Here is a 23,034-nt window from a genome sequence, read left to right on the forward strand (position 1 = left end):
AGCAAGGAAATTAATTGATTGAAGGAATAAAGACACCAGGAATGAATGGTGAAATAATAAAAGGCGTTTTAGAGTGTGGGATAATGGGAAAGGGAGTGAGATATCAAGATTTATGAAACAAATTTGATAATGATACCAAGAGAGTAGATTGCAATAGATTTATTGTAGAGCGCACAATAACCGACAGGTGGCAGTAATGCAACGCAATAGATGTCAACCGCCGATCATTTAAATACCGAAGAAGAAGAAGCCGGATGTGTGTTGTGCGTTTGCAAGCCGCGCGGCAAATCAATCCAGTCGAATGTTTGGCCAACACCGGTAAGGACCAAACTCTCATTTTCTCGACTTCACATTTTCTCGATTTCTAAGCACTTCTATTGCTCCATAATCTAAGAGAAGGTGTTATATTCTTTGAGTCGTGACAAGAAAAGTGTTTGGTTTTAAAAGCTTTTTAGCTTCGCAATTCGGTGTGTTGTCAATTTGTCGTTTGTTTAAAACCTAACTTAAGTCGTCGCCTCGAAAAATCAGCGATCCTCCATTTTAAAAAAAATTAATAAAATTACGCCACGGGCCGATTTTGGCTACAACAATCTTTTGACGCCCTGGCATAAAACATACAGCCGCTCCCATTTTGAGTCAATGCGAGACAACTAATTCATTCATTTTGTAGCCGTCCTTGCATATAATTAACCTTCACAAAGATAAGATGTTGGAACTGGAAGTAAGTTATTCCGTTTTTGCTTGCTTTGGTCTCAGTGGGTCATTTGCAAGACTGTCTCCATATGTTATGTCGAGTAGGACTGCTATAATAATCGACTGTGTTTTCTCATTTTAAACGTCTGATGTTTTCCCAGACTTTCATGATGTGCACAGCTGTGGAAAATGGCAGCATTATCCTCATCAGCGATGATGATGATGAAGAAGAAAAAGACTACACCCGGGACAAATCCAGCTACGAATCGTCACTCATCCTCATGGAGATGGAAGATGTGCCACAGAAGGGTGAGCCAACCTCCATTTTGTTATCTGTACTTTTTTTTTTGAGCACCAAATAAACACAGCGTTATTATGTGTCTTTTTAGAGTGTATTCTGTCTCCCAGTAAGTTGGACGAGGACCTAGTGGTCACCTTCTCCCGTCCGGCTGAGTTGTTGCCCCATGCACGCTTCGACTGCCCCAAAAATCCTTTCACGTGAGGCCTTTAGTTTTATACAGCAGTTTCTAGTACTTGATTGATTTTTCTACCCAGTTCAATACAGTGGAGTTTCTAAAGCACCAATTAAAAACAAACGTGTGGCTACGGTGTGTACTGTTTGTCACGACTTGTTCGGGATTCATGGCAAGTGTTGTTAAACAACATAATGGCATATTTACTTAGTGAGATCATGATAAATAGCATTTTTAATTATCATGTATAAGTGCAACGATTAGTTGACCACATATTGAATTTTGAATGGATGACTTGTGATAATCATTTAGACACATTTTCCTTAAAATTGTTGTAATGCAGGAATTTCAGCTTCTCATTATTAAATATTCTGACATTTGCAAGTGTCTTCTTTTAAACTAGAAAATTAAAATGTTTACGGATCCAAGCATTAACTGAACCATATATCAATATTATAATATTGAAATAGATAATAGTTTTTAAAACAGTAATCACATTTGAAATTGTTTTCATTTATTCAGAAACAATAGTACATTTATTGTTAGATTAACTGCACTCGTGCATAAAAAATATAGATGTTTTCTCTGACATGATAAATAACTGTGATGACTGATCACGATAACAATATCTATCAAAGTAATCATGATCATTACAATTTTGGCCGTAATTGTGCAGCCCTAACTAACTTTCTAGTCCTCTGTTTGGAAACTGTGTTGAAATGGAGGAAATGCTAATGTTGCAAAAATGAAGGTAAAGCAAACTAAACGTCTACTTTGAGCACACATAATGCAAACATCTGACACCAGCCTCATTAAGTCGCAAACGAGAATGTCATAACTGACCATCAACACGGTCACTTCTGTCCCGCAGAGCGACAGACGAGCATGAAGAGCCCGTGTCCGGGAACCAGCTTCTGTGTGACCAGTGCTTTTGTTACATCTGCGACAAACTGGCAGCCAAGGTATGTGATGGCGTCTCGAGTTGTGCAGTGGCACTTTGAGAATTCAAATTGTTTCCCGCTTGCTCAAAACTCAGCACTTGTTCGGGGTCGTAAAAGAAGCAGGATCTGATGTTCGTCAGCTTTTCGTAGGGAAGAGGGACAGAGCAGTGTAACGAATAGCAAAAGTCTGCAGGCGTTTGATGCCATGTTCAATAGATGGCACATTGCCACAAGATGGCAGGAATGTTATCGGTATGAGTGTCATGAAAATTGTATATGCGAGTATGAGGATATGGTTCACAAATGTATTATGGTATGTGCCTATGAATTTCATGTACAGATGTTGCTGGCAAATGTGCACTTGTATATATGACGAGGTTTATACATTACCTTATCAGTTTATCAACATGAAAAACGAATAAGGGGTCCAACCAGAAATGTTTTTAATTTCCTCCTACCCCTTTTGAACATATAAACTCTTTTCTTTCTTCCTATTCTTTTTTTATTTATTTTTTTTTAATTTATTTTTTTATTTTTTTTATTTATTTTTTATTTTTTATTTTTTATTATTATTATTTTTTATTATTATTATTATTATTTTTTACTTATAATGTGTTTTCTTTATGTTTATATGTTCAATAAAACCAAAACCCAAGTGTGCAAAGTGGCATCTTCGCGGCGTGTGCCACTGCAACAGCCACAAGAAGAGCAACTTGTGGAACGGTGTGAGAAACGACACACTGCTGGGCCACTTGGCGCCCTTCAAGGTCGCGCTGTCTGAGGTCGACAGCCACCTCCGACAAGCGGGTACCTGCAAACTTGACCGTCCCCCCCCCCTACCCCCCCCCCCCCCCCCCTTCCTCTCGCCCGATAATAACATTCGTAATCGCTCACGCCAGAGTCCATGGTGTGCAGCTTCAAAGAGAAGCTCAGGCTTCGGATGGCGTCCTTGACGGCCAGAAAGTGTCCGGGTGACGGCGTCTCTTACGAGTGAGTCGCTCGCACCTTTTTTAATAACGCCGCGTGCCTTTTCTAAGCAGACGGCAGTTTTGTTTTCTCTCCCGCAGCTGCACGCCCGCCTATGAGTACGTGTCGGCTTTCTTGAACACAGCGGACCAACAAGATGGCCGAGCGGCGGCCATCATGAGGCTGGCGGCAGCTGAGGAGTTCTTTCAACTTTTCTACACACAAGGGTGTGTGGTTGTGTGTGTGTGTGTATACACTAACGTGTGTTCTTTTTGTCGTGTGCACATGTATAATCTTTTTTTTTCTTTTCTTACTTTCTGTTTAGGATTTGCTGCTCGGTGTTGCTCGCCACCACTGCCACGGCGGACAAATGGATGTTGGTGCACAGGTAGCATTTGCTTGTGTGACCCATTTAAGTGTGCATGCAAATGTGTGTGCGCGCTCACACGTGTGATTTGCGTATGACAGGTTGCTGTCTTCGCTGCAGCGGCAGATGGTCATGGATGATTTCACACCCGAGTTCATAAAAAAGCTGCAGGATTTTTACAGGAATTTAAATTTCCCACCTGAGCTGCATCACATCAAGTTCAGGTGTGTTTGTGTGATTTTGTGTTCCAGATTATCTGAACGATTATGGAAAATAATATAATTGTGATATATGTGATTTTTTTTTTTCCCCCCAAGGTGCTTTTCAATGAATTTTTTAACTCAACAAAAATGTAATTATAATAAACAATATCAGATTTATTATAGATTACAGGATTTTAAAATAAAGGCAAATGAAGCCTTAATATCATTTTTTTCTACTACAATTAGTTAAAATTTACCACTTCAACATATCCAACTTTTCATGTTGCATGCAACATGACATGTAAACTGCACTTTTTAAACGCCGCATTTATCAATATATACATATTACATATATTAAAAAAAAAAAGGAAAACATGGCGATCTCCAGTCAGTAAACTCACACATTCTAAAGTGTAGGCAAAGTAAAATTATATCTGCTTACATGACGTAACATTTTCTGTTTTGATTTAAAAAACTACTAGCATTCTGTAGCAACCCTTGTTGGGTAGTCTCCCATAGTCTGGACCGGCCGTGAACGCAAGATAGACTTTCGTTTTGGTAAGCTCAGCACGTTCGGAGCTGTTGTGTTCTTACCGACAGTTACATGCAAATTGTCATTAAGGAGTTGTTGTTTGTTTGCCGCTTGGCCTGATTAGGTCACCAGCGCGTAATAATGACGAGCAATAATCATTTCGTCCGTCCTAATTTTTTATTCATGAAATCGGACGACACATTTGGGCCCCATGCAGACCTATTTAACCTCAAAATATGGCACAAGTCAAATGTATCCTTTATTTTGGAAGGCTGCGCTGTATTTCCGTTTCCTGTTTCACGTTCTCCATTCGCAAGTAATCAATCACGATATACTACATAACATACAAAGAACTCCTTGTGGCGCTCAATAAATGCAAAATGACCATTTCAGCCTTCACTTCCTCACCAAAAAAACAGCTACAAGAGCGGGGCCGATACCAGATACGATGTGGTTTTTCCTGTCGATCAATGCACTGGCATGAAGTGTTCGTGTGATTGTCTCAGTTTGGACGTGCGCCCGTGGGAGGACATCCTGCTGGTGTCCGTGTTGAAGGGACAGAACGTTGACGGCGTGCGCACCAACAGAGGCAAGAAGGACACGCTGTGTGAGGACATTGAAGTCGCTCTGTTCAGGGTGCAGCGACTGCTGGACCAGAACAGGTACACGCTGGAAACGCACGCCATTGATGCTTAGGCTCAGTCGGCACGAGGACGACACGCGAGGTCGGTGGTTTTCAAATGGGGCGGCACGTCAGCGGGTTTGCGAGATTGTGTCCCACTAAAAGTCAGTTCAGTGCAGCAATGCCGTATTCGGTGTTGACAGTTGGGAACCTAATCCGAGGTAGTTAGAAGCCTTACTTGATTGAACATGATGCTAGGCAGGCTGTGAAGCTTTACTTTTCCAAAGGTTTGGAGGCGTCACTATAAGCGTTGAGCAAAAATAATGTCTTCTTTTTAAGTTGTAGCAAACAATTGAGCTGTTTTGTTGCAGACAGTTCTTGTTGCAGTAAAATATTTTGTAAATATATCTCGGGTCACATCATATGAAACGACTCTATGCATTAGCAAATATGGTCAAGCAATTCCTGTGCGTTGTGACCAACTGAGAAATTTGCGAGGAGCAGTGCTAGCAATGCCAAAGATGATGTCGTGTCGTGGGACCTTGTCATCGAACGAGCAATTACTAAGCCATGATTACTGTATTAAAAAAAAAAAAGAGTGCGTTGATGTGATGGAACATATTTTTCTTTTGCATGATATTGAAATGAAATAGTGTTTTTATTTTTAAATAAATTAACATTATAAAAATCCCAAATTCTCCCCACTGTCTCTTTATATTGGCTAATCTGTAAAATAAAAATAATACAGCCATGTGACGACTGAACAATAGTATGGATTTGTAAAAATATATCTTTCCACCTGGCAGTGTCGCTATTTTTAACTCCATCAGCCATTTTCGCTGAAGCTGCCCTCTTCACTCCCGGCTGTTTTACTGGATTTTGCCCACAGAATCTTGTGTTCTATTGCTATAAAAACATGGAACCTACCAAAAGAAAGATTAGAGTGTGTTCTTTTATCAGGAAAAAAGTACGTTTCCATCTGTTTCCGTTTTGCCGCAATTAGAATATAGCTAAGTTTCATCATTATTTTCAAATCTGTTTAGAACGCTTGGTAAATTAGCTTTTTTTTCCCAACACGGCCCTGGTTGATCTCTTTTGCTCTGCTGCCACCTGCCGGCCGTTTTTGTAATAACTACCATTTCTTCAACCGTTCTCTGCAGTTGAGAGGCACAAACATAAAAAAAACGTATAAATACGTTTTTGGGGCACTTAAAACATTTAAAATAGAACGTATTTATATGTTTTTGAGAGCAAATGCCTTGAGGTGGTCCTTGTTTAATTTGCTCCAGTGAAAGGGAAGGCTTACCTTTTTAGCCAATTAGAAACTTGCAAGCAGTTAATTGTTACCACAAATGTCTTGCAGGTTCCGAGAGTTGAGTCGCTACGTACGAGTCGTGCGGACGAACCAGATCAATCGGTGAGTGTGTGTGTGTGCGTGTGCCCTACCAGCCACTCACCATTAGATGGCGCTGTGACAACAACCCCCCCCCCCCCCCCCTTCCCGCTTCTGCTTCTCGGGCCAGCTTCCTGCCGCTGAAGGACCGCGCCCCTTTGTTCATGTGCTTGGGGGGCAACTTCATCCCTGCGCTGTCCGCCTTCTTCGAGTCGAGCAGGTACGCCTCGCGCATCGACCAGCACACCTTCTGGATGTACCTGCGCGTGCTGGACACGGCCACGGCGCCCAAGCTGACAGTCAGCCGCGCGGGGAAGATCTGCGTTGCCGGCAACCGGTGGTGCGCCATTCAAGGTGAGGAAATCGCGCCATCCGTGTGATTTTTCGGTATCCTTCTCCATCAAAGTTGAACCCTTCTCTCTGGTTTAGGTGCGACGCCGCTGCCACGTTTGCAGCTGGTCCGCTTTGCTCTCAAGGTCAACAAGTGCTGCCCGCACGTCTACGCGAATGTAAGTGTGCCGCGAGCTTCAGCGGGTCACACGCCATCCCGTTTTTTCTGAATGAAGACCAATATTGGGTGCTTGAATATTTTTGTGCAAAACCGGTGACATTGAAGTGTCCTTACATCCCCTTTTAAGTATTAAAATACAAGTTGTGCTAAATGAGATTGGTTAGTTTTAAATGTTTTTGTAAACGTATTCTTGTAGGAGAAGTTGAAACCGGTGTTTTACACTGAATTTAAAATGTAAGCCGATGTCGTGAGGAATCGAATTGTGAGTTACCCGTAGATTCGTCCCAGTTTGGCTCCCACTTATTTATTTTTTTAAGTGCAATTGTAAAGGGAACACCAAGTGGAAGGACAAGATATTCTCAAATTCTGTCATTTTTTTTGCTGTAAAGTTAAGAAAAACAGCCAATGGATTGCTTTATTTTAGCACCGTCTTGAAAACAACTTGCAGCAATCAAGAAATCCAATGTTCTTACTTAACTCGACATGCTGAGAATTGGGCCAATCTTCTTCATGATTTAAATAACTGTTCATGTTAATAAACTGCTGTTAATAAAGATTTAAAAGATTGGATTAACCCATTAAGGCCGGGAGCGCACAAAACGCGTTTCTACCGTTAAAGCCGGGAGGGTGACGTACGTGGGCCTCGTCGCATGTCCTGGAATTTTTTATTCGATCATTTATGGCTGGCGCAGATTCTCGGGAGTTAAACCAACGGTCTATTATTTACGCGTGTCCCACGCTTGGCGTTCCGGATGTCCGCAGGTCATTAAACGGCCTTTTAGATGTGATGTTAAGGTGTTGATTATCCTTAAATGTGAATCTTGATCCCGAACGCTCTCTGTTGTTGTCTTTATAAACATGACATTTTACACACACACACACACACACACACACACACACACACACACACTTCACCTAGTCCGTCTTTTGGAGCAACTTGCTGAAAATCGTCCACGTGACCCACCGGGCGCCCGCCGGTCTCCCTGCACCCACCCCGGCCTTCCTACAAGTATGTCCACTTCATACGGTTTGCCATAAAACTCATTTTATTTTTCATTTCTCTGATTCATCGGGTTTTCTTTCTCTTCAACCAGGAAGCTTTACACACGGTCCGATTAATTCTGAAAGATAAATCCAGTGACAAACTGCAAGTCCCGCAGCACTTTGTGTCGGTAAGGACGCACACTTATAGACAGACATCACAGGTAGATACTATGGAGGTAAATATGGTGCAAAACTAACTTGTGCAAAAAATGTGTACATGTAGAAAAAAGTCTAAATTTGTATCTGTAAAAAAAATGTGCGCCTGTAAAAAAATTTTTTGTGTCTGTAAAAGAAATTTGTACCTGTAAAAAAAAAAATGTGTATGTGTTAAAAAACTGATTTGTACCTGTAAAAGTCATGATTTGTATCTGTACAAATTTTTTTTTGTACCTGTAGAAATGACAACTTGTAGTCAAAAAAGTCGCCACTAGGAGTCACAAGTGGTTTTTCTGCTGCTGTTCAGTGACGTGAGTTTTGCCCCATTTGTCGCGCTACAAATGGAGCAAAACTCATTTGTACTTGTAGAGCGCCGTGATTTGTACTTGTAAAGAAGGGGGCGGGCTCTGGTGAATGAAGGGTTGTTTTGACCAATCAAGTGAGAAGGATTTGAGCGGATTGGAGCGCAACCTCATTGGTTTAGCGAACGACGGTGGCGGGACTCGCGGAAGGATACAAGCAGGACACATCGTCGCCAACCAACATACATATTAAGAATACTTCAGTCGACTGAAGTATTCTACATATATGTATGTTGGTTGGCGACGATGTGTCCGATATTAAGAATACTTCAATACTGCAGCAGAAAACCCACTTGTGACTCCTAGTGGCGACTTCTTTGACTACAAGTTGTCATTTCTACAGGTACAAATCACAACTTTTACAGATACAAATTTATAGTTTTTGTACAGGTACAAATTTGTTTTTACAGATACAAATTTGTTTTACACATACACATTTTTTTTTTACAGGTACAAATTTCTTTTACAGACACAATTTTTTTTTTTACAGGCGCACATTTTTTTTACAGATACAAATCACGACTTTTACAGATACAAATTTAGACTTTTTTTCTACAGGTACAAATTTTTGCACAAGTTAGTTTTGCACCATATTTACCTCCATAAGAGATAGGGTTATAATAGTTTGAGATTTTGGTTTTCAATTTTAGTTATAACCTTGATGGAGACTCTCAGAAACAGTTGCTCCTCACGAGTGAGTCGCATTGCATGTGTTTGTGACGGCAGGCGTTCCCAGATCAAGCCGTGCTGCTGCTGGTCATTGGCGCTTTGAGTCCCGACATCCTTCAACCTTGCATGAGTCCCATCATCCCGCTGCTCTGCACATTTGAGGTAGCAACAACAATGCGTCTTATCGAGTACGTTCGCATCCGTGGCCAACAGGATGGAGCAACGTGTTGTAGAGATGCTGCCATTTTGTAAATTGCACGTGACATGTAAACTGACTTTTCACTGCAAAAAAAGGGATAGTAGAAAATTTGAGAAAAAAATATAGTAAAATAAGAAAATGTTCAGATAAGCAAAATTATGTGCCAACAGAACAAGAACTTTTTACTTAAATGTACCTGTAAGGTTTTTTTTTAAAAAAAATAAGAAAATACTAGGCCCGTGTTAACCACAGCGGTCTTTAAAATTGTATTTTTTAGACTAAAAACAAGTCATGTTGACTTTTTTCAAGCTGTAATAAATATAACTATTTTCTTAAAATACCCACGGTTTTTTTTTTTTTTTTTTTTTTTTTTTTTTGCTTGGGTAAAAAAAATGGTGTTGCTTCATTTGCTTAAGCAGATTTAGTCCTTTTTTGTGAATGTGTGATGATGACTGTGGATTTTTGTATGGCAGAAGAACGTGTGGGCTCTCCACTGGTTTTGGACCGGATATTTGAGTGACATGTCGCCTGGCAAAGAACATCACATGGCCGTCAAGCGCATGCTCTATTGGGAGCTGGAGAAGCGAGCAGGTGGGATTACACAACTGGAACCCGACAAGAACGCCCCCCCCCCCCCCCCCCCCCTTGAGGAAATTGCTTGATTTGGGTCGGATCTCTGACTTGTGGCTCTTCTCGCGTCTCTTTTTTTTTCCCCTCTCAACGAAAGCGAGCGGTGAGCAGTCCAGCGTACACGTTGTGTGGCCCACTATCGGGAACTGGGACCCGTAAGTGCTCTTCATACTATTTGGTAGTGATGGCAAAATGAAGCTTCATGAAGCATTTGCGATATTTTTTGACTCCTCTAGATGGCACTCATGATTCAAAGATGCAATGCAAATGTAATCCATTTTCATTGCACTTGCTTTTATCTTTAAACCAAGAGCACCATCTAGAGGAGTCAAAAAATATCGCAAATGCTTCATGAAGCTTCATGAAGCTTCATTTTGCCATCACTACTATTTGGGGCCATTTATTGTCAAGACATTTCGTCTGTTTGGAATGAACACATACAGTAGGTTGCATTTGCTGCAAGTGTTTGACTATCGAATCATTAGATAAAACTAATATAGAACTTTACATGTTCCACGCTGTTGTTTATCACATTTTGTAGAAACTTTATTTGGACATTATTATTTACGCCGCAACGCATTCAGTGCGCGGTGACGTAGAATGGCGGCGAGAATGTGAAACGCCTATAAAGAAAGCAAAGGTAAGCCTCGTAGCGTTCATGCGTCGTGTTTTAATAATAACAATACATTTTATTTGTAGCGCTTTTCAAAAGACTCACACTTTACAAAAAAACTGGTAAAAACTAGTTAAGAGAAAAATTGAAATATGCACAACTAAAAGAAACATCTCAACAATACATCATGTAAATTAAACTCAGAAGAAACAAGACAAAGGACAATAATCAGAGATTAAAAGCAGTTCTAAAAAGGCGGGTTTTGAGGTGAGATTTAAAAGAGGGTATTGTCAGTACAGTCACGGATGTGTTTTGGAAGAGAGTTCCAGAAGTTAGGAGCTGCTGTGCAGAAAGCTCGGTCACCCCAAGTCCGCAACAAAAAAATTGCCAGGGTAACGTTTAGGGCAGACACGGTAAAGAAAGCCCACACTGGCGACTGCCGTGTCGCCGTGATGCAGCTTCGGTCACGCACATTATGACATCACAAATACGCGACACCACTGTAGGAGAGAGGGGAGGGGTTGAGGAGTTGGGCACAACTTGAGCCACAACAGATGGACCAACGTGGCAAGACTATTTATATCAGTGGATTTCTTGTGACGTCTAATTGGTCGATATTTGCTGATAATTATCGACGCGTTTCTTTATTATTTGGTTTGTCTGTATGACGTCAAATTGAAAGAAACATACTTCGAAAGGACAAAGAAATCCGCCAATATGTATAGACAATTATCGACTGATTTCATTGTCTGGTTTGTCTGTATGACGTCAAATTGGCCGATAATTATCGTGCCTCTATAATAATAATAATCATAATATTAAGGGGATTTTACATTATTTGTCGCTTTTTATTAATTTTTTTAGGCTTTTGCATCTGAAGGACCTCCTGCCGTTCCTGCTGTGCGTGGAGGGCCAAATGGGTGACGCGCTGAGGATGTTCTTCCCAAAGAAAGGCCTTGCCGCGGTCCCCACGCCACAAACCTTCCCGCTCTTCCTCCGCCTGCTCGCCTCCATCATGGCGCCCAAGATGGGCGGCTCCCGCAAACGGGAGCTCTGCGCCCATAACGACGGCGGCAACAACAATAAAGGTGTGTGTGTGTGTGTGCCCCATAACCCTTTCTTGCGTCCTTCAACATTGACCTGCGTGTGTTCAGGTGATGCACCGCTGAGCCGTCCACAATTGGTGCACTTTGCACTCAAAGTCTTCCAAAACTACCCGGCCTGCTACAGCAGCGTAAGTTGCAACTCTTCAGATAAGAGTTTCATTCGTCCCGTGACGACTGGGGATAGACCGATTATCGGTGCCGATATTTGGCGGTTTGACAAATATCGCCGCCGATATTTGGCGGTTTGACAAATATCGCCGCCGATATTTGGCGGTTTGACAAATATCGCCGCCGATATTTGGCGGTTTGACAAATATCGCCGCCGATATTTGGCGGTTTGACAAATATCGCCGCCGATATTTGGCGGTTTGACAAATATCGCCGCCGATATTTGGCGGTTTGACAAATATCGCCGCCGATATTTGGCGGTTTGACAAATATCGACATCTGTCTTTTTATGAATCTGAAGGCCGATAAAGTTGGTATCTCACTGAGCAGTGAATGCTTGCGAATGTAGTGAATTTAGGGTTTTCATCAGGATTTTTGTAAGATGTTCACAGACAGTTTTTACTGGTCGCAAAGACATTTTAAACAGTCTGCAAAGATCTTTTGAGACCTTTCACAAACCCCAAATTAGCTACATTTTCATGCATTTGTTGAACAGTGAGATACAAGAAGTTCTCATTTAAGAATCAATTTAAATTTCATCTTTATAACAAAAAAAATATGATGCTGGCACTGGGAACTCCCTACACTTTTGATTAAAAAAAAAAAAAAGTTAGAATAAAGACATTTTGGAAAACTGTCTTTACAGTAGAAAACTTTAAGTAAATATTTACTTGTTTAGTATTTAATTTAGCTTCACACATGCTGATGACCATGGACACTCCCGGCCTTTTTTAAAATAATTTTTAATTAAGCAAAGCTGTCAATATAGTTAAAAAAAAAAAAGTTTTTTAATTTTGGCACTAATATTTTCTCTTTTATTACAAATGAATATTGACTTGAAATATCGGTTATCGTCCTCCTTGACTACTAATAACCGGTATCAGCCTTGAAAAAGCCATATCGGTCTATCACTAGTGACGACGCTCATATCTCAAAGCGCCTTTCCCGTGTCATCACTCAAGGCACTGCTGTTTTCATCCGTTCACCTCCAAAACCCGGTCAACGTTTGTTTTAACTTTGTGTGTACATGTGTTGGTGTGTTGTCCAGAGCCAGTGTTGGATCAGTCTGCTCAATGTGGTCAATGTAACAGATTCACTCGAAAGCATCCCAGAACCAAGTCCGGACATCTTGCAAGTATGGTTTTTTTGTATGTATTGTTTGGTTTGTTGTGGGCGTGGGCTGTTGTGCGTGTGACGGAGGTTCCATTTTGTTTGTGTATGTGTTGGGATGTGACTTTTTTGTGAGAGATGAACTGAAGCATTTCCGTCTCTGCGTCAGGAAGCCGTCACATTTGTGGATTCTGTTCTGCTGTCCTTCACCAAGGGCTTCGTCCCCGACTTTGAGATTCCACAGCACTTTTTGCCGGTACCAACGTCAACACAACACACGTGGCATCCATCTTACTAATGTGCATGCATTAACGTGTGTGTGTGTTTGTCACAGTGGCACGTGCATCAGGCCATGTTGCTGCTGGTCACCAAAGCTTTACGGCAGATCATCCTCCATCCTGCTCTCAAGCCCATCATCCCCATTCTCAGCTGCTTTGAGGTAGTAAAAAGGTCTTCAATGACTCCAATGCACATGCTTGGACAACAATGGACAACAATGGACACGTTTGGTTCTGTTTCCAAATGTCAGAAGAGCCTGTGGGCTCTGCACTGGTTCTGGAAATGCTTGCCCAAAGATGGATGCCACGCCGCCATCATGGAGACGATCCATCAAGAGCTGCGTCAAACAACTGGTGTGTGTGTGTGTGTGTGTGTGTGTGTGTGTGTGTGTGTGTGTGTGTGTGTGTGTGTGTGTGTGTGTGTGTGTGTGTGTGTGTGTGTGTGTGTGTGTGTGTGTGTGTGTGTGTGTGTGTGTGTGTGTGTGTGTGTGTGTGTGACCCATATTCAGTGTGTTGTTGCGTGTCGTCATTGAGCGCGTCCTGTTTTCGTTATCAGGAAGTGGTTCTGTTTCTCTCAAGTCCATCAGTCACCTTCTGGCGCCTTCCAGCAAGTGAGCACCAGTAAGTCGTGTCACGTGACCGCCACCAGGGGGCGCTGCATACACAAACACTGCGTTTAAACTGACCCTGTCAAACTGCAAATCGAGAACAAAATGTCGGCTGTACAAAATATTAGTTGTATGTTTGTAATTGTGTGAATACTTGACATGAATGTGCTAACTTTACTCAAGAATGTTGACCATTTGTCAGCATCTTTACAACCTTTTGTGCCTTTTTTAATTTTTGTAATGTTTTTTCCACTTGTTAAAGTTGAATATATTAAAAGCATGTTCAAACCGCACACATTTGTTGTTAAATTTAATATAACGCCGCTTCACATTTGTGGATTATTTGTTGGGGGGGGGCTTCTGCCCTCCAATAAAGGGATACTTGACTCATTGAGCCATTTTCAAAAGTAAAACGTTAATATTTTGTCCAGAATGAATTTGATGACTACATTATTTTTCATGTACAATTAATAACTTCAAAAAATAATTTTTCCACTTGCTGTCGACTGAAGATGACATCACCTTTGCTGAGGAAGTAGGTAACGACAAATCATTGCTCATTGTTTTTTGGGTTCGGTCAGCAAAGATTAGTCGTTACCTACTTCCTCAGCACAGGTGATGTCATCTTCAGTCGACAGCAAGTGGAATTTTTTTTTTTTAACTTAAAGGTATTAATTGTACATGAAAAATAATGAAGGTTACCAAATTCATTCTGGACAAAATTTTTACATTTTACTGCTGAAATCGGCTCAATGAGTCAAGTTATCCCTTTAATTGCTGAAAGTCACTTTGCTGTTTTTGTGCTCAGGCCAAAGCAAGTAACATTTATCACTTTAATGATTTCCAAGGCGCATCATATCGACCAGGGATGAGCAACTGAGCCGTGCCAACACTGAGTAGGCCCTTGATTAATGTTCAAAAACTTTTTCCCCCTATTTTCTTTTTTTTGGGGGGGGGGGGGGGGGGCGATTATAAACATGTTTTCTGTACTACAGTGTACCCTTGCATACTTATTTTTAACCCCCAATACCATTTTAAAACAATATTTTTGAGGAGAGGGAGGTCGAGGCCCCCCACCTTTTTTTTTATTTTTTTATTTTTTTTAATTTATTTATTTTTTTGGTGTGGAAAATACAACATTGGAGGTTTATCAGCGAAGAATTTATTTTCTGCTGTCCCGGAAATGTTCCACCCCTTTCCCACCAGCAGCAGTGGTGTTTTTGTGCACGTGCATCGTCACGTAGGAGAAGCGCAACGCCGACGGTCCGCGCCCGGCGTGCCGCCGCTTGATGAGGTCCGACAGGAAGCGCATCACACTCAGGTCGTCGTCGTCTTCGTCGTCGTCCGGCCCGTCGTCTTCGTCTCCTCGCCGGGCGAACGTGAAGAGCAGCGCCCGATTGGCCAGCGCCGTTAGGCCGCTCTGCACGTGCGGCAGGAAGGCGGCGGCGGGCACCGCCGAGCCCACCAGAGAGCCCACCAGCGATCCAGAGTAGGACGGGCAGCGCAGTGTCCTCTGGTCCAAGTCCAGCAGGCCCAGGTAGCGACTGTAGCGACTCAGCCAGTGAAGCGGGCCCGAGGACGGAGACCTGGTCGCGGGAGACGGCAGTGCCAAAAAGGGCAGGATGACAAACGGTTACGGCTTCAAGTCCCAAAGTGAGTCCAACCACAACATCAAGGGTTAGTTAGCTGCCTGTGTTTATAAATATTTCAAGTAATTTCATAGTTAGATAAAGAAAAAAGTGCTTGTTTTTTTAAAGCCAAAATTTGAGGTCGATGTGAGCTTCATTTCGGTCACAACTTGCACACTTCTTAAAATGTGTTTTTCTTCATGGTGCTGCAGGTCAATTCTGATTTTCTTGCCAGTGTGAATTTTATTTTATTTTTTTCTTCTTCGTAGATGTAAGGAATACAATTAAATTTTTCCCCCAGCCAGACCCAGGCCTTTTGTTTGTGGCCGTAAATCACTTAACTCATTTTCTTCCAAAAAATAAATACGTTCTAATTTAAATGTTACCAGTGTCCCAAAGATGTATTTATAAAAAATAATTTATGCTAGAGCATACAGAAGGCTTTGATGCAGCCTCTCAACTGCAAAGAACGGTTAAAGCATTGGTAGTTATTACAAAAAAACGGCCAGCAGGTGCTAGTAGAGTATAAGAGATCTACCAGGGCCATGTTGGAAAAAAGCTTATTGATGAAACTTAGCTATATTCTAATTGATGCAAAACGGAAACAGATACACATATACTTTTTTTTCCTGATGAAAGAAGAGACTCCGATCTTTCTTTTGGTAAGTTTTGTGTTTTTTATAGCAATAGAACACAATATTCTGTGGGCCTTGCAAAATCAGTCAGAATCCAGTAAAAAAAAAAAAAGCCGGGAGCGAAGGGGGTTGCTTCAGTGACGATGGCTGCGAGTGAATGAGTTAAGTATTAGATGTGACTTGGGCACTCAGATTGCGCTCATCACAAAAACATCACAATTGTTCAACGAGATTGCGAGGAGAAAAAAAACTGGCAGGAAGGAGATGATGTGGAATTAAATTGATCAAGAAAATATTGACTCTGGTTGCACACAATTGCTGAAATTGGCAAAAATGTGTCATGTCTGAGACCTATATGAAGGGCCCTGTTTACTAATATAAGCTCGTTTAAAGATGTGTTTAAAAAAAAATAATAATGTATATATTTTTTAGGGGTGTCAAAATGAGTGTGTTAATTTAAAGTTTTTTTTAACGCCACTCAGTTTTTTTCTGTGCGATTTAATGACCACCCCTTACTTGGAAATCCTGTACGTCAAAAACTAGCAGTGATAAATTTCATAATAATGCATATATTTGTGGAAACTGGGGTCAAGTTGTATTTTACAATTTTTTTTTAAATATGCAGAATTTCAGATGAGATGGCTCTTAATAATGAAAGAAAAATGCACTGAGCTGTCAAAGTTTTACAAATGCAATTATGCCATCTAGTGGCAGAAAAATTACCTGATCACAAAATATCACTACTGAATTTTATGAATAAATTATGTATGTATTAATGACTAAAAGATGCAGCCATGTTTCTATTAGCTAAAAAAAAAAATTCCCACCTTTTTGTTAAAAGTATGAAAAACTATATTTTATTGTACATTTCATTTTAAAGATATAAAAATCTATTGAAGTCTTACAAATAGTTTATTTAAAAAAATCTATATATATTTTATGGTAGATGTTTTTTTACCCTTACACGTTGACAGAAATTCCAACGTTCCCACCCCAAAGAATATTTTGAAAAAAAAATCGGCAAGTTAAACTCTGCCGTCATGTTTTGTGCGCGTGTCACTTCACAGTGGAAGTATTTTTACATATACATTTTTTTTTTTTTTTTGGTAATTGTGCATGATGGCCTGCAGTGTGGATTTGCCTTACCTGTGGAATCCAATCAGCCTCCACGCGAGCAGGTCGCTGAGCTGGAGCGACGCGCTCAAACACGGCATCACGGCGCCGGCGGGCGCCGGCAGAAAGAGCGCCAGGGCGTCCACCGTCTGCCTCAGCTTGCTTCGGTCTCCCGAGAGCAGCACCAGCGGACGTCCGCTCAGCAGGCAGAAGACGGCGTGCTGAGAGAAGGAGTTCTGCTTCAGGAAGTGCTGCGCTCGCAGCCCCAGCTTGTCCAAGGGGGCGCCGCCCGCTCCGCAGACCCTCCGGTGCGGCGAGCGCATCTCGGCGGCGCCGCCGTACGACCCCTCGTCCACGCTCTGTGGCGAAGACCATCGCTCCGCCAGGAGATTGGGCAGCCGATGACAACTTCCTGCTCGGGCGTTCCGTGCCGCGGTGTCGCTTTTGTCGTCTTTAGTAGGCTCCTCCTCCTCGGTGATGGCGGCGAGGTCTTCGGGCACGATGGACTCGGTGGTGCTGAGGACCTCGATGCTGTCCTCGCTGTTGGTCCTCCTGGCGTAGACCCTGAGGCGCCGAGGTCCCGGGTCCGAGGAAGCCATGAGAGGCGCTGCATCGGATGACCCGGCGAGCAGGAGCGACGAGGTGAGAGTTGCATCGGCGGATGCGAGCGTCCGGTAGGATCTCTCGGTTGCGATCACTTGTATGCTGTCCCCGCTGCTGATGCTTCCTGTCATCTCGCCGCTCGCCACTTCTTCTTCTCCCGCATCCGCGCAGGACTCGGAGCTCGGCTGACTTCCCGTTTCCCTGGCCGCCACTTCCTCTCTATTCTCCTCTTCCTCTTCATCATCCTCAGGCGGCTCAAAAAGGAAGCTGGTCAGTTCGAGTTTCCTGTTCAGCGAGCGCGTGATGCTCGCCATGCGCAGGGCGGCAACGTCGCCACGGAGGCGGGCCTCCGTTTGCGACAGCTGCTCCGTCATCAGCGACAGGAAGTAGTCATTGCAGAGTTCCTGTATTGGCTTCAGGCAACGCTCTGACTCGACGCAGCGGGCGGTGGGCGCAGGAGGCGGGACGGCGGCGGCGTCCATCGAGGCGTCGGCCGGCTCGTAGGGCAGGAAGTCGGGCTTCTGTAGCTTCCTGTTGGGGTAGGAAGTAACCTGGCGGAGGAGATCTTTGTGCGTCACGATGGCTCGCTCCACCGCCTCCAGATCCTCGCGCGTTTCTTCCACGCCGCCAACGCCGTCAGCCTGCAGCAGCGCCAAGCGTTCGTACCTGAAACAGTCACATGACACTTTGTGAATGCTGAGAGATGACGTAACAATTCTAGTATCTCAGGACTGTCGCCACGTTTAAAAAAATGACTTTATTCTCTGACACACGACTCGATACGAGAATGCTTGTCTCTCAGCATTTACACACACTACGCTTTCTAATGCACGGTACCTAGAATGTTACTTTTCACTCCGCATTAACACAAAATATTTACAACGCAAAGAGGAGTACTATAATACAATGCTCGTATCTCAGCATACATAGTAACTACGGTATATAGTACAACACTTGTCTCTCAGCATTCACGCAAAAACTAGAATGATAATCTTCTCACCAAAAAAAAAGTCGGTTGTTCTGATGCACGATAGCTGATCTAAAATGCTTGTCTCACTTTACTGACACATTTACGACACACAGTGACTACTGTGTAGTAGAATGCTCGTCTCGCAGCATTCACACGATCATTCATGATGCTGATTCAACATACTAGAATGCTTGTCTCTCAGGTACCCAAAAACGAGAATGCTGATATGTCGGCATTCACGCAAAATATTTTATATACAGTTACTATTGTACAATGCTTGTCTCTCAGCATTCACACAAAACTAGAATTCTCATCTTTCAGCATTACAAAAAAAATCTGGAATGGTCTTCACAGCTTTCACTCAAAACTTGAGGTTGGTCACAGCACGTTATTCGTAACGGAAATACTTGTCTTTCAGCATTCACACAAAATTTGAATGCTTGTCTTAGCATTCACACAAAAATGTTTCAGACATGCAGTTACTATTGTACAATGCTTGCCTCTCAGCATTCATGCACAGCTCGAGGCTGGTCTGTCAGCATTTACACATAACTGCAATGCTCATCTCTCAGCATTCACACAAAAACTAGAATGGTAAGCTCTCTCACAAAAATGGTGGTCGTCCCATGCATGCTTGTGCCTCAGCATTTACGCAGAAATGTTCTGATGCACGATACCTGATCTAAAATACCGCTCTCTCTACACTTTTACGACACGCACTGACTACTGTCCAGTAGAATGCTCGTCTCTCAGCATTCACACAATCATTCATGGTGCTGATTAAGCATACTGGAATGTTTGTCTCAGGTACCCAAAATTAGAATGCTCATCTCTCAGCATTACCCCAAAAATCTGGAATGGTCGTCTCTTAGCTTACACTCAAAACTTGAGATTGGTCTCTCAGCATTCACACACAATTAGAATGCTTGTCTCAGCATTCACACGAAAATGTTTCAGACGTGCAGTAACTATCGTAGAATGCTTGCCTCTCGGCATTCATGCACAACCAGAGGCTGGTCTGTCAGCATTTACACAACTACAATGCTCGTCTCTCAGCATTCACACGAAACAAATGCTCAACTCGCAGCATTCACACAAAACTAGACTGCTCATGCACAAAATGACCATGCTTGTCTCTCAGCGTTCACGGAAAAATGTTTCTGACATACACTAATTGTGAATGCTCATCTCTTAGCATTTAAAGAAATCTTCGCTAACAACTCAAGCGGCTGTTTGGACGATCTTACTGCAGCTGGTGCAGCTTGCGGTGCAGCTCCGAGGCGAAGGCCTGCCGGTTTCCCGTCTTGAGACTCTCGGCCGCCCGGCGAAATCCTGCCGACAGCCGTCCGAAGTTGTCCATGATCTTGGCCTGCCGCGAGCACACGTAGGCCATGCAGAAGGGACGCACCATGCCGCGGGCCGCCAGATCCAGGAGGGTCACGTGGCGCACGTACGCGAAGGCCCAATCGGCCGAATCGCCCAGGACCACCTCGGAGTCCTCGTGGAAGTTGAGCCGAGGCCCGGTGGCGGTGGAGGCGGGACCTCCGGGGCCCGACGCCTGGTAGTCCACAGACATGATGCGCACGGAGAAGTGGTTCAGGTCCAGGGAGCCCGACGCGCCCTCCTCGTCGGGTATGGTCATCACCGGTTTGGGCCCCACCTGGTGGACGTTGGCCAGTACTACATCACTACTCAACAAACGCACACTAATAAGAATACATGTGCGGAGTTTATTGCGCACATTTCATGATAGTGTTTGTGTAGTTCAAATGTTTCTAAAATATCATTTTAATTTATGAAAGCTATAGTTTATTCAGTAGGTTATTGTTTTTTCAGTTGAATCAGATTGTATTTTTGGAGATTTTATTATTTGAACACAAAAACAATTACCTATATATGATTTTTTTTTTCTCAGTAAAGTAAATCAAAATGTATGTTATATCTTGTATTTCAGAAATTATAGAATCAAATGTTGATCTAAAATTGCTAATACATTTTATTTTATTAAACAATATAAGCAAAATTAATTTGTAGTATTCTCACGTAGCTAATTTTTTTTAAATTTATTCAATTACAGGAATATTTATTCTACACTATTAAGAGAAATAAAAAATATATATTACTAATGCAGTACATTATAAATGCATTCCATAAAATTAAAAATATAAATAAAAACATGAAATACATAGATGCGTGTGTATAATGAATATTACGTTATATATGTGTTCTATAATATAAATATTTTAAAGAAAAACTACAGCATATTGCTAAATATAATGTATGAAATTAGATAGGTACAAAAATAGACATCTTTATCTGATCACCAAAATTTTGAAAATTAGCCCCCCCCCCAAAAAAAACAAACAAAAAATAAATAAATACAATCTATGAAATCATTCTTCCAATGAAGTCAGGACAACCCCTCGTCATCAACACCGACCTGCTCAGAGAACTCGGCCACCAGCACGAAGTCCTTGTCAAAGCCCGCCAAGGAGCTCCACGGGTGGTCGCCGGCGGCCAAGGAGGGGAGCGGCGGGACGGAGAGCTCCTCGGGAAGAAGCCCCCACGCCGTTCCGCGCTCTCCCACCGCGGCCGCCTCGCCGTCGCCGAAGCCCTCCGGCCCGGTGAAGAGCAGCAAGTCCGGGGACGAGATCATCGGCGGACCCCCGCGAAGCTCGCAGCTTCTCCGGCCCACGTCAGATCGCAACAGCTGACACCGAGAGTCATGTGACCGCCGCTGACAGAAGTAAGTCACACGCTTCCCGGGATTCACTTCCTTTTTTTATTTTGTTCCCGGGAAGGAAAAAAATGGACAAAAAGTCGCTTCAAGTGACAATTATTCAGTGTGACGAGTGACGGCTGCGGTTTGGAAACTTTGGCGTGTCAAAATGTTCACCGAAAATCAAATTGGTGCTGCAATCAAGTTACGCGTGCTCATGACCGATAACTATTTACGTCAGAAGCAAAAGATTGCGCAAGAGCCGTGACATCCGCTCGCGTTTCAGAATAAAATCTGTTTAAAAAGTACTGTCTAATTACATTTATTTATTAAATAATAAAAATATATTCATTGAAATGTATCAATAAAAATAGTATATAATAGAATATAAGGCAGGTATAACACATTATACTGTATATGCAGTCACTATCTGTAGTATGTGTTTAAAAAAAAATACTAATAATTGTATCCATGTAATATCAACTATGGTTTGAATATTTAAGTCTTAAGAGTTTAAGAAGTGCGCATTTCATTATTAAAATAATTTTTGTAGTATTAAAGTTACGACACAACTGCTTTAAAAATCTGATAAATGTTTGGTAAAATGTTTGTTCAGTGTAATATAAAGATTCATGTCATATTTTATTTTCAAATGTAATGTAAACATCAAAATTTAATTTAATTACCATAGCTATAAATAAATAAATAGTATAATGTGTTAATTTATATGTTATGTACGGTTTTCGCCTCAGGGTTAGCTTTAGAGTCAAAGTCGTTTTGTTTGTTTTTAAACTAGGGATATGGTTTCAAATTAAGATTTTAATATTAGGTTACGGTTTTAAACAAGAGATTAATTGAAACACCAGAGAGTTAGGGTTTAAAATCAGGGTTTTACATTTGAGGGTTTCAAACAGGATTTCAAAAGAGTACGCTTTCAAACTTGGGTTAGGTTTCAAATCAGGGTTTCTAATTTGGGATGAGAGAAAAAGAAAAACGGATCAAAACACGATTTACAAGAGCAACTCGCGTGAGCATTTCAAGGATTAATGTTATGAAGGAAAACATGAAGTCTTGCCATGTTTTGAAGTCTTGATGTTGAATGTTTTCCCGTCAGAAAAAAAAGGTTTGTAAACAAACAAGTGTTGTTGTCCATTTGGCAAAAAGCAGGAAATTGCACCTGTTGCGCCAGCTTTTATGTAACACAATCTACTGGCGTAAACGAACGCTCGTCTTACATTCTATTTATAGCACACCAAAACGACTGACTAATGTTCGAATATATTTACACCTTCGTGTCAGATATGAACGACTGAATTTGTTAATCCGATTTTTGTACATATTTTCAATCGCAAACATTTCTAACTTGTCATTGATATATTACGTTTGTTTTGTTGTTTTTTAAATAAGTAGCGGTCACTGTTGTTCATTTAATAAAGAGTGAGATAGTGACGAGTGGTGGCCACAATGCCCCCTGCAGGAACTCCAGCACAATTACAGCTGACATTTGACTGAAGAAGAAGAAAACTGTTCAAAGCTCTTTATGACAGAAACTGTGGTTCAGGTCTCATATTTTTGAAACATTTGTTCTTATTACTTTTTTTTAATTTTTTTACAGACTTAGAGAGCAGCATAGTAATGTCGCTAGCTAGTAACTTTGATAAAGACAAAAAAGGACTCGACCAGTGAACTGAACAGAAAGGAATTGCTTCATTTCGTTTTGAC

At 42.0% G+C, this 23,034-nt stretch overlaps 2 protein-coding genes across 3 annotated transcripts; one reads left to right on the forward strand and one right to left on the reverse strand.

Annotated features, from left to right (window-relative positions):
- The first annotated feature begins 109 nt into the window (after nucleotides 1-109).
- On the forward strand, nucleotides 110-13,937 carry LOC147169169 (uncharacterized). 2 transcript variants are annotated; one of them, XM_086084002.1, is made up of 25 exons: nucleotides 110-318; nucleotides 855-1,002; nucleotides 1,083-1,191; nucleotides 2,038-2,128; nucleotides 2,764-2,914; nucleotides 3,007-3,097; nucleotides 3,175-3,300; nucleotides 3,399-3,461; nucleotides 3,542-3,664; nucleotides 4,682-4,837; nucleotides 6,161-6,214; nucleotides 6,321-6,544; nucleotides 6,620-6,699; nucleotides 7,621-7,710; nucleotides 7,796-7,873; nucleotides 8,990-9,094; nucleotides 9,605-9,722; nucleotides 9,859-9,916; nucleotides 11,239-11,462; nucleotides 11,529-11,608; nucleotides 12,697-12,783; nucleotides 12,932-13,014; nucleotides 13,093-13,197; nucleotides 13,288-13,390; nucleotides 13,593-13,937. In XM_086084002.1, the coding sequence occupies exons 1-25, from the start codon at nucleotides 211-213 to the stop codon at nucleotides 13,659-13,661; spliced, it is 2,724 nt and encodes a 907-aa protein (XP_085940128.1). In that variant the 5' UTR covers nucleotides 110-210; the 3' UTR covers nucleotides 13,662-13,937. The 2 variants fall into 2 exon arrangements, with proteins under 2 accessions (XP_085940128.1, XP_085940129.1); XM_086084003.1 differs by having other exon boundaries at nucleotides 112-318; nucleotides 12,928-13,014.
- Nucleotides 13,938-14,783: 846 nt separating this feature from the next.
- smcr8b (Smith-Magenis syndrome chromosome region, candidate 8b) lies at nucleotides 14,784-21,561 on the reverse strand. Its single transcript, XM_086082931.1, has 4 exons — nucleotides 21,034-21,561; nucleotides 19,841-20,253; nucleotides 17,054-18,289; nucleotides 14,784-15,230 (listed from the first exon to the last, which is right to left on the reverse strand). The coding sequence occupies exons 1-4, from the start codon at nucleotides 21,247-21,249 to the stop codon at nucleotides 14,807-14,809; spliced, it is 2,289 nt and encodes a 762-aa protein (XP_085939057.1). The 5' UTR covers nucleotides 21,250-21,561; the 3' UTR covers nucleotides 14,784-14,806.
- Nucleotides 21,562-23,034: the final 1,473 nt, after the last annotated feature.

This window comes from Leptonotus elevatus, chromosome 8, assembly GCF_054856555.1.
Source record: "Leptonotus elevatus isolate MCC_2025b chromosome 8, RoL_Lele_1.0, whole genome shotgun sequence".
NCBI lineage: Eukaryota > Metazoa > Chordata > Actinopteri > Syngnathiformes > Syngnathidae > Leptonotus > Leptonotus elevatus.